The 12251-nt window shown below is 41.1% G+C and overlaps 1 protein-coding gene across 4 annotated transcripts in view; it reads right to left on the minus strand.

Annotated features, from left to right (window-relative positions):
* Window positions 1-12251, minus strand: part of LOC137237621 (serine-rich adhesin for platelets) — a 248678-nt gene that overhangs the window by 24657 nt on the left and 211770 nt on the right. For all 4 annotated transcript variants that reach the window (XM_067761485.1, XM_067761484.1, XM_067761486.1 and 1 more), the window contains one exon: window positions 2849-6660. In XM_067761485.1, coding sequence (XP_067617586.1) covers window positions 2849-6542 — 3694 coding nt within the window. In that variant the 5' untranslated portion in view covers window positions 6543-6660. The remainder of the gene's footprint in view (window positions 1-2848; window positions 6661-12251) is intronic.

The following is a 12251-nucleotide window of genomic DNA, read 5'->3' on the forward strand; positions in this document are numbered from 1 at the left end:
GTTTCATATGGATTTGAATTGGGACCATTGTAGTTCGTAGACTTTTTGTAATTTTATATTTTGGTGTTGCCTTGCCTCCAAGGTCGCGTGTACTTTTATATGTCTGGCTAATCAAGTATTGAGGCTTTGTTATTTTGTACGTGATGTGTTTTTTGCTAAAGAGATTTATTTTCGCTTGGAACGTTGTTACGCATTGCTGCACTGGCAAAGGCCAACCTTTTTTGGCCGATTTCGACCTAAATTCTTACGCAGTTTCAATTCATGAATTTTTGAACATAGGAATTTTTATGATGTAGGGTAGATATGGTATGCATGTACAAAAATATTCACAGGATGACATTGCAGATGAATTTGTAATTGAGTATGTAGAAGCCGCAAGTACTAATCGCATATAGAGTTTAGTGCCAAAGTAGCCTAAAAGTTTTATCTGCCTGCACTCGACTCTATGGCAAAACATGGGGCTATCTCCCACTACGGTATAGATTTAATACTGCTGTGAAGCGGAGACATAACATGGCATACGAGAGTGATGGGAAAATTCATAAGAAATCCCGTATTGAAGATACGTGATGCAACGGCCCCTACGCTCAGAATCTAACGAAATTGCGAGGTGTGAACAGAACTCCTTGGGAAGCAGGGAATCTTTATACTGACCCTGATTCATAGGTTGTTGTTGTTGTAGCTGTGCTTCGCCCTATTCAATAGGTGCGACCAATCACAAATTGTCATCAATGTCCTCTAACGGGAATCCAATGATACTTGCTGTTTCAACAGCGGTGGACCATAATGAGAGGGGGTAACCCCATTTAACTTGTTGCGTCCCTTCCAAAAATTGTTCATTAATAAATGAACATTTGATGACAAAAAAACGGCAGGTGGCAACTACGATCCAAGCTTCAAGAAATCGATACCAATGGGATGCTACCCCACTATAGAGGTTTACGGTATATAATGACTATGAAGAGGCTTATCCTCGGGGAGTATCGTCATTATGACCGTCAGTCAGCTACCCTTACGTGCTTTACATTCTTACATAATTATTTCTAAGCCAGAGGATGAATACAGTGCAGCCCTAAATAATCTAGGAACGAAAAACAAGGATTTGTTAGGATGAGCTCTCGGGTATGAGGAACATGAAAGTAAAAAAAAGGCAAACTACCAAGTCAAGCTCTAGCAGCATTCTATGGTCCAGAGCGCTTCTGTGGATTTACAAAAGCACACAATAGGGAATCCGCAGGTAATTGGGAAACAAAGCAGTTTAGACAACACAGGATTGCATACTCAGAGCAAAAAGAGGCCGAATTGTTTATACTCTCAACAAAGAGATTATCAGCAAAACTCATTAATCTTAGCAGAGAGGAGCTGCGAATACTCAATGGATACTATACGGGACACTGAAGTCTACAATATCACTTGAGTAAGTACGATCTATCCGATACACAAATCTGCCGCTTTTTTGAGCTAGAGGATGAAAGCGGTTCACATTCTCAACAAATGCAAGGCTTTGGAAAGGCAGAATCTCACCCATATAGGTGGCGTGACTCTTAGTCCCTTCTTGATATGCAGTCAAAAGTCTAAAGAGGGGCTTAATACAGTAAAAGCCTACAGTAAAAGCATACAGTAATCAGCTGAAAGTTTAAGCATAATACCTCTAAATAGAGGTTCCAGTGCATCGGGCAAAGCCTGACTTCCTTAATAATAATATCGCTAAGCGAACTTTTCGGAATCACTACGAGATCGTTTTAGAATTAAGACCACTTTGGCATATTTTCTAAATCATTTGAGGATCATTGCAGCACTATTGTCTAATCATATAAGGAATATTTTTTGGGATAATTTCGAAAGGAATTCATCCTCGAGCTACACCAACCGTCAATAATTAAGTGATACATTTTTTAAATTTAGTTCTGTGTTTTTTAATCAGTAAACCATGGTGATGATCTGATTTAGCTTATATCGAGTCGTGGAAAGCATTACTTTGTGGAGGTTGTCTTCAAAGACGCCAAATATTCACGTGACGTAAGGAAAATAAAATTTTTGATCAGGTCGTCCCGTTCTTATTTTAAGACCTAGCTTTGTTGCGAATAGAGTAATCGACAACTGAATGACAGCTCTTGAGGAAAATCGTAGAATATGAGATTAGGGTCATCATCCCGAATTGCGAAACCTCGAGGTCTTTATGGTCATTTTTCGATAAGAAAAGAACTAGCTTCTTTCTCAAGCAGTGTGAGTACTTACAGATGTCATCACATGTCGTTGCGCTATGGCACCGGTGCTCTGACGGTGATGCATACCAAAAGGCTCGCAAAAGCTGTCAGAATGAGGAGAAAAAGGAGTCGATTCGTCACTTTCTCTACCAATGTTGAAGACTACAAACAAGATGACTCATGGGCCCTCTTAGTTTCGTTAGTCTGGTAGTTTGGGAAGGTGCAACTTTCACTTCTACAAAAAAAATGTCTCCAAGTGGAAATGTGGCAGATTCCCATGTACGGCCTTTCAACTTAACCGCAATGTCAGTATAACCCGCGTTGAGCATACTTCCCAATCAACACTTATGCCGGATTTACATATAACGCTCTTTTGCGTAGTATTGTGCAATGTAAGGCAATGCAAAAAGTTGAGATATTCTTTACTTATAGCGCTGTCAAAGCGAAGTAACGCGGCAAGAGTTCTATGTGCATCCCGTCTCTTAGATGGTTAAAGTTAGTAACATTTATTCCTTCAAAAGGTAAAAGTAAGCAAACCCAATTACCATTTCCTACTTCCATTCTCCTTTATAATTTGCGACTAAGTGAAAAACAAGCATAAAGAAAAAAAATTATGTAGCGCCAATGTGACTTGTACTTACCTAAATTGGCATAAACATTGTCCGACTTGCATTTCATAAAGCCCCCTGCCTCACACGCTGCCAAACCGCTTATTTTGCGTCCGCTCGGCGAATCTGTCACTGTCAATGCCGTCAGACCGACAATTGCCTGCTTTCGACGCAACTCTGCGCTCTTTGGTGGCGGTGGACGTGCTGGCTTGTTTAGCTCATGGCTACGTTGAGTATCCATGTTGCGTACTGGTGGCGCTGGTGGTTTTGCCGTCACAACTGTAACCGTTTGCGCTGTTACCGCATCATTCGTCTTCGTTATGTCTTTAACCACTTCGACTGCTGTCGGATTTATGTCGATCGGATGAATGATCACTAAACGTGGTTTACCAGTTACACCCGCCTCCTCACCTGTACAAATCTCCGAATAGATGCCATCCTTTTTGTGATGAAGATTATCTGAAGTTTTATTGGCACCCATGCGCAAAAATTTCTTGATAGAAAATTTCGTTTTGGTTTTTTGTGTTGGCGGTGTTTGTTGTGTTGGTGTTTGCTTTTTGTCACTTATCGCTGGCGGCGGCAATGTTGGCAAGTTCACTGTCGTATTGGTGTGCGACGCATCGCTAAGACACTCTTCGGACAGTGACAATTGTTTGTGATTCTTTTTCGGCAACGGTTCAGGTGTTAGCGATTGTTTGAGACTAAGCGATGATGTAGCCGATTGCAATTGCACATTCTTCAAAGCATTGCTGCGTTGTGTTACGAATGTATTCAGACTACGAAACTTTGGATTGACAGTGGCACGCTCGCGTTTGTTTTTTTCGCGTATTACTGGAGAGGATGCATTGTTATTATTAACGGTGTGATTGCTCTGTGCGCCGTTCGTGGTTGCTGCTATGGCTGGTGTTGGTTTGCGCGTATACATGCTGTTGGCTGTTAACTGGTTAGTCACGATGGAAGTGGCTGCAGGTGTGCTGCCGGTGTTCGCATTAGCTTGCTGCCCGTTTGATGTTTGACAACTTATGCCAGCAGTAGACTTGCCAGCTTCCGTTCTTTCTTGCGTTTTTTGGGCATTGGCGCCACTTTGCTCATTATTCGAGTTCGCGGCTTCGCCGTCGTTTTGCACCGGCGGCGTTGCACTTTGCTGTTCTATGACTTTTTTGATCAACGACTCTTTTATCGGCGTTGCAGTGTTTGGCGCGCCACAACTCTGCTCAAACTCTAGCGCTTCTTTGTATTTGTAATCGCGTTCAGGTGTTGGCGGCGCGCTAGTTTTCATTTCCGGCGGCGGGTTTGGCGCTCTGCCTTTCTTTAGTTTGGCGTCATCTTTTGCTGACTCTTGCGTTTGCGCGCTCAAGTTCAAATTTTCTATGGATTTTGACATCACTAAATGTAACTGATTAATCACTTGTTGCTCCGCGTTTGTTGGTATGCGTTTGCTGACAAATGATTTGAGCGGTGTGCCTGTGGGTGACACCACCACTGGTTTGGCCGGCAGATCAGGCTTCTTTAGCAAGACAGGCGGGTGCTGTTTTTGCAAGCCATGCAGAAATGAGGGACGCGCATCGATTAGCTTTGTGGGTGGCGGTGATTTAGGCAACTCAGGCAATTGTTGCTGTTGCTGCTGCTGTGATGATTGCTGTGGCATTGATTGCACCTTAGTTGCTTCTTTGTTTTCTAAACTTCCATCTGGATCAGCACTGCCATCGGGTTCACCATGTAACTCTCTGCTCTTCTCTAATATAAAATTTGCTTTGGCGCTGGCTGCATGCGTCTTCGTTGTGGCTGTTTTTGTAGTTTCTTTGACACCCGTTGCACGCGCCCCGTTTAGGTTGGCTTGATTGGCTACCTGTATGTCTTCATAGTCCGAGTTATTGGTGCTCACACTCAACTTCTTTTCAACACGCACACGTTCTTTTTCAACGCCTCCACAATTCTTGTACTCATTGCCAATGGTAATGCCGATGCCCGAATCCGATTCGCTGCGTATCATATTGTACGAAGTCTCCTCATCACTGCTGCCATCAAAACTGCTGCCCGTCGAGTCGAGCGCATCATCTGAGCTGCACTTGGTTACAATCATGCCATCTGCTGAAATTTTGCTGGTCATAAAATTACCTTCATGCAGATTGTATGAAGCGGCGCGCGTCTTCGAAGACAGCAACATATCGGTGATGTATTGTGAGCTCGAAAATATGGTAGCGTCTTTCTGGCTCGTGCTTGCATTCTTGTTGTTCTTTTGCGCTGCTGTGACTGTTGTTGTAGTTGTGGTAACTATGGCAGCACTGTTGCTCACCTTAGACTTATCTTGCGCATCACATTTGCCGTCTGGCAGATTTTCATAGCTTATTTCTGTTTCGACTACATCGTAGTATGCCGAGATGGCATTTTCTGTGTCCGAACAATTACTATCGCTGTCCGGATATTTATGGAATACATTTATTTTGGGTTTTGTATGATCCTTTGTAATAGGTGGATTGCGTGCGATCGGCTTTTTAAGCTCAAGAAATGGCTTGTTCTCCACAGTATCGCTTAAGCTGCTAATCTCGAATTTAATCTTGGCGGATGGCGTGGTTGCGTTCATGGATGTGGCTATTTCAGACGTGGATTTTGTTGTGTTGCTATTCGCATTTGCATTGTTGTTGTTGCTCGCACTGCCCGCCATCTTTTCGCTACCTAAATTCTTACGCTCGCTTTGTTTCTTTTCAAGCGTCTCTGAAATTTCATCCAACAATGATTTCTCCATAGCGCGTTCAATGGGTGGACTATTCTTGCCATCACTATCGTTAGCCGCTTCTTGCTTCGACTGTGGGTTCAGCAAACTGCTAACGCTAGTGGCCATATAAGGTGTTACTATCTTTGTTGTTGTTGTTGTAGTAGCAGCCGCTGTAGTTGTTATCTTTGTTGTGTGCGGCGCGGCAGACACCACCGTTGCTGATGGTGTCTTCTTTATTGACTTAACAACAGTTGGTGATTGTTTCACCGTCGTTGTGGGCTCGCTCGTTTCATGTATTCTCGTCTCAAATTTAGCCTTCACCGTTGTGGTGGCGCTCGTCATCGACGAAAGCGACGACGACGTCGTTGTTGTTGACTTGACACTATTATCATTGGCACCGAATGGCATCACATTTATCTTAAGCGTTTGCTTTTTACCCTCCTTATCGACCTGTGGCGCGCCAAGTTTAAGTGCAGCAAACGACCGCTTGATATTGTCTTGTGGATCTCCCAATAAATTACCATTGTTCATATTGAAATCCGTGTTGGCACGTGTAATGCGCTTCAGCTCGAGTGTCTCCTCATCATCCGTGCTGGTCGCTGCCATATCATCACGCTCATTGCCAATATTCATAAAATCGTGATCATCATCGTCATCTGAATCATTGTCCGACCATTCGCCGCCAATGCCAATAACCTCAGATATATTTTTCGGAAATGATACTTTGTGCGTTTTACCCTTACCCGCTTTGGATTTGAGTGAGGCGAATGATTTCTTCATGATGCTTTTTGTGGGCGATTTATATTTGTTAGGGTAATCAGTCTTTTTATGATCCAAATCTGATTTGGATATTAAATTAGCGGCGAATTTTGTTCGATCCATGGCGTTAGAATATTTGGACATGTAGGTGGTGTTTCCTGGCTTATGTTCATCTTTGGACTTGAAACAATTTGAACATAGATCTTTCTTCCACGCGTTCTGCGTAAAGTGTGGACATATCGATGAGGACATATTGTGGTTATGGAAGACGAAAGTTCTATTTTGTGTGCTGTGCGAGTAAATGAGGACGGAATGCGTACAGGAGCGAATGAGGCTTTCAGTGCTGTGACAATCCTGATGTGGCCATAATCTGAAATGAAGGAAACACAAAGTTTGAAATAAAAAGGTTGCTTGACACTTTTATAAGATTAAAAGTAAGCTTCAAATAAATATGAATCAAGTATAGTTCTTAAGTGAAGTAAAGTAGAATAGCGTCTTCATACAAAGACGGCTTTAAGGGACTTAAACACAGGGAGTGGATTTCTTTTTTGCTGTTTTGCGTTATATTGGCGCCATGACATTACAAAATTTTCTGAGTAGAGCTGTGAGTAGAGCGAAGAGTGAAGCTCTGATGCTAGAAAGGTGTTTCACACGATACTCTATTCTATCATCCCAGCTGCAACATGAACGCTGGGCTCCTTTAGGAATTTTCACAGCTCCGACCACAGCTCCATCATAAACGCATGCACGTGGTCGACGACCGACTATAAGAAAAAGAAAGTAAAATAATGACCATAGAGATAGGGGATGAGTTTTGCGAATTATACCTCCGAATAAATTTAAGCCGATATTTTCCTCTAAGTTGTGGTGTATCATTTTATATTTATTTTCTCTAAGAGCTGAGTCGACTTCCCTCTGTTAGTTCAACTCATCGCTAGATATTGATTCGGAATTACGGTTGAGCCTTCTACTATTTTTTCGTTGCTTTCAATCATTCCTTTGTTGGGTCACGATCGAGGGAAAGCAAAACTGGCAAGAAATCGGAAAGGAAGGCTTATGGAAAAACTTGTGTTACAATATAGAAGCAAAAACAAGGGCCAGTCGCATCGAGCTTCTTCCAAGCCCCTTACTAGGAAAAAGTACATTTTTTTATACATCCGCAAATATTTGAAGCAGCTGGACAATACTTGGTGTAAAGTAGTGGTGGGAGTGGGTGTGGTATTAGGAGTGGAGTGGAACTGGATGTGGAAGTGGAAGGGGGGGGGGGGGGGGTGGGGGGTGGAAGTAGGCCTAGGAGTGAATATCAAATTTTTTGGAACAAACCGTTAGTACACCAAAAAAAGTTATCCGATTTGATTAAAAGTTGAGAAGGGAAGGAACCTTACTACCTAGTCCTTTTTATGGGATCACCGGTTTTCTCTTCAGTAAACCAAGTGCATCAAATTGTTTTGGAAAATCTCATTTATTGTAGTATCGTCTTAAGCAAAGATGCGTTTTGATTGAAACTGGATACTTTTTGGTAGACTTTTGCCTCTTGATGTTTTAAAGACCTTTTCAAAAAAATCGGAGTTTTTGCTCTGCAGGGAGAGCTGGGGCGAAAGAGTAAGAGGGAAGGCGCGCGGGAAAGACATTGGAAAAGGGAGATGGCGAAAGAGAGGACGATAGGAAGTTAGGGGAAGAGTGAAGGGTAGGAAGGTGAGAGGTGGAAAGAGAGAAGAAAGAAAAGTTACAGAAAGGGAGAAACGAAAGAAGTGGGAGAAAAAAGGTAGTGGAAGAGAAACTAGGAGAAGAAAAAAAGAAAGGAGAGGGGAAACAGAGTTGAAGCAGATGATAGAAACTGCTTGAATTATTTTGAATATGACGATAAATTCAGCTTGATACATAATGAGCCAGAAACAATGATTCTAGAGACAAGTAAAGAGGAAAATGGTTGGAGGGAAGCGAGAGGAGACAGAGAAAATGAATTGTAAAGGCAACTCGAGGCAACATCAAGGAAAGGCAAATGCAAAAGCCATACTAAAGGGAAAGACAGAAAAAGGAAGAAATGGAAAGAGAGGCATACCGGTAAAAATTGGCAGATTGTGAGTGAAAGGCTGGGATGATAAAGATAGAGAAACGAAGAGAAAGAGACAGAAAGGAGAGGGAAAGAGGGGAGTTGGTGTCAAATCATTCCCATTCTGGAGTACAAGTTTTTTGGAGTGTAAAAAAATAGTTTTTGCAAATAATTACCAATTTCGGATTTTTTTTAATCATTTCGTCATTGCTTTCGGAAGGAAGTGACTTCTAACTTTGCAACTACGACTGTAAGCTGCGTGTGACAGCACCTTCAAAGCAAAAGAATGCTCAGGTTCTGTACCGTTAACAGATCATACAGCGGCGAACTGAAAAATATCTGTTTTTTTATTTCGTCCATTAAATTCTTCTTTTTCGATATTTTGAGAAAAAACTTCTTTGCGTTTTATAATAGAAACTATGCAAAGCAAACTAAAAAACGTTTTCGAAAAAATTCATAAATTCGACACAGTTTAACGAAAAGATTCAAACCTTTTATTTAGAGTTCTCATTATTCAATTTAGTCGTACAAAGTACAGGTCTTTTGAAACTCGCATTTATTTTTGATAATTATTTTCCGAAAGGCGTTTTACATTTTCCCCCATACAGAGTGTGGCATTTTTTTTTTGTATATGGAAGTAAATTCGGAATACAGTTCGGGAACAAAATTTTCAAAAATAAATGCAATTTTTGTTAGACTTGCTAGACTGGTGGCCATAATAGCACTTTTTATCTATTGCATTCAGTTTTTTTTTTGTTTCTCACTAATTCGCGATCGCTTATTTCAAATCTGCCCTCAATTTTCTTCTAGCAGCTCGAGTTTTCATAAAAAAACACTTCTCAGGTGTCATATTACCATAGTAGATGTAGTAACTGTTTTAATCCATTGTGTTATTTATTATGAGTTCATCAAAGAGATTGTGTGTTAACAATTGAAACAGTTTTTGTTTTATTTGTGGCGCGTATATGTTCAAAGAATTTGCTTTGAATCCGTCAGACCTAGTGAAACGAGCTTATACGAATCTATTTTGTTCTACACATGAAACTAACAACAAACCCTAGATTCCAAGTTTTGTATGTAAACTATGTGTTGAGTCATAACGCTTATTACTTAATTGGCGCTTAACCGTCTAACCGGTTATGGCCGTCCAACAAGGCGCGCCAGTCGCTCCTTCGCTCCGCCAACCGGCGCCATTTGGTCACACCAAGGGAGTTTAAATCGTTTTCCACCTGGTCCTTCTAACGGAGTGGGAGCCGCCCTCTACCTCTGCTTCCATAGGCGAGTTCCGAGAGAAACACTTTCTTGGCCGGAGCATCATCTTTCATTCGCATAACATGGCCTAGCCAACGCAGCCGCTGCGTTTTAATTCGCTGGACTATGTTGATGTCTGTGTATAGCTCGTACAGCTCATCATTAAATCTTCTTCGGTACTCGCCATCGCCAACGCGTAGAGGTCCATAAATCTTTCGAAGAACTTTTCTCTCGAACACTCCCAAAGCCGCTTCATCTGCTGTTGTCATGGTCCATGCTTCTGCCCCATATAGCAGAACGGGTACGATAAGTGACTTGTAGAGCATGATTTTCGTTCGCCGAGAGAGGACTTTACTTTTCAATTGCCTACCTAGTCCAAAGTAGCATTTATTGGCAAGATTGATTCTTCGCTGGATTTCAGTGATGATGTTGTTGCTAGTGTTGATGCTGGTTCCCAAATACACGAAGTCTTTTACTATTTCGAAATTATGGCTGCCAACAGTAGCGTGGTTGCCAAGGCGCATATGCGCTGACTCTTTGCTCGATGACAGCAGGTACTTCGTTTTGTCCTCATTCACCATCAAACCCATCTTTACCGCTTCTTTTTCCAGTTTGGAGTAAGCAGAGCGAACAGCGCGGGTGTTTAGGCCGATGATATCAATGTCATCAGCATATGCCAGTAATTGCACGCTTTTACAGAATATTGTTCCAGTGCGGTTAAGTTCCGCAGCTAGTATAATTTTCTCCAGCATCAAATTAAAGAAATCGCACGATAGGGGTCATCCTGTCTGAAACCTCGTTTAGTTTCGAACGGCTCGGAGAGGTCCTTCCCAATTCTGACTGAGCTGATGGTGTTGCTCAACGTCATTTTGCACAGCCGTATAAGTTTTGCGGGGAAACCAAATTCAGACATAGCGGCATATAGGCAGCTCCTTTTCGTGCTGTCGAAGGCGGCTTTAAAGTCGGCGAAGAGGTGATGTTGAGTCATAACGCTTATGGACAAATAAAAAAAGAAATTTTTTCAAGTAACAAACTCCTGAGATATGGTGTGAACCGTCGGTCGGACTATCACATCGATTGTTATTTTTGTGCGGTAAACATAACAGGAATAAACCGCAGAAATCACTCTAAATGCATTTATTCCAACCTACTGAGTTTAATTGGTGCTAGACACTCATCAGACACTGAACCCAGTACATCCCGGCATCATTCAGAGGATTAATGCATAATGCATCGAGTAGCAGTGATCAAGAAGATGAATGAATGAATCTGATTTTATCGACCTTTGGCGATTCAGTATCAATTATATGAATTAGTTAGAGATATTGGACTGTATGTAGACCTAATAACATGAATATAGTTTAAAAAACTAAACAACACGCCGTAGCACAGAAAATTGTGGCCTTTAAGGAAATCTGTAAATCCAAGGAAGCTTATCATCATCATCATCATCAATACTCTACTAGCACCCAGACAACCTATAATATTACCTCCTCTATATATCAAATTGGGTCTAATGAAACACCATGTGAAGGCCCTAGATAAGTGTGGCGAATGTTTCAAATACATTTCTAAATCATTTCCAAAACTGAGTTCTGAAAAGATGGAAGCTGGGATTTTCGATGGCACACAGATAGCAGACTAATTTGTGATCCAGAGTTCACTAGCCGCATGTAAGAACATAAAAAATCTGCATGGGACTAGTTCGTATGTTTTGTAAAACACTTTTCAGGAAACAGGAAGTTACCTAGTTTCGCTGAGCATATAGACCTGTTGATAATACACGTTCAACATCTGGTTATAAACATGAGTATCAAGATGCTATGCTCGATAACCACCTGGACCGTCGTTTTCCTGGAAATTAATGCGATCTCAGTGAAGAGTAGGGCGAGCGTTTTCTCCTCTATCACTATCGAAGAGCAATATCAAGGATATTTGAACGCACATATGTCAGCTGATTACTGCTGGATGATCGAAAGTAGCGCTCCTGAATAAACTCATAAAAGAAAAACTCTTAAAAGAAAGTTTCAGTTACAAACTTAATGGAAGTTTTTTCTTTAAAATATCCTATAAAAAAGAAAAGAACTTAATTAACAAAATTTGAAAGTAGCAGTCTACTGCTATTTATTTGTTCGCTATTGTACGTACAGATATGTATCTAGCGCTTACGAAATAACCAAAGTTTTTGCTCCAATACCAAATTCATCTAACAAGAAACCGCTAACTTGATCGTAGGCTGAGCTGAGCGCATTCACCCACGTTGGCGAACAAAAATAAATGAATGTCCATAAATAGAAAGATTTGCGTGCACATTTGAACCACCAAAAGTGTATATTTTCGAATGAAAATTGCACAAAAAAATAACAACAAAAATGAAAGAAAGCAAACCAGAACAGTTAACAAAGCTATTTAAATTCATTAATCATGAATCTTGAATGCCTGAATAACCGCATATGAAAATCGCATATGAATAAATATGGTAAAGTCATAGACGAAGTAGATTCCAGATTTTTTATACTCAGCGCACTTTACACACAGATATATTAACTTTGATTGGATAACGGTTGGTTGTACAGGTATAAAGGAATCGTGATAGATATAGACTTCCATATATCAAAATCATCAGTATCGAAAAAAATTTTGATTGAGCCATGTCC

The sequence above is a fragment of the Eurosta solidaginis genome, chromosome 1 (assembly GCF_040869045.1).
Source record: "Eurosta solidaginis isolate ZX-2024a chromosome 1, ASM4086904v1, whole genome shotgun sequence".
Classification (NCBI taxonomy): Eukaryota; Metazoa; Arthropoda; class Insecta; order Diptera; family Tephritidae; genus Eurosta; species Eurosta solidaginis.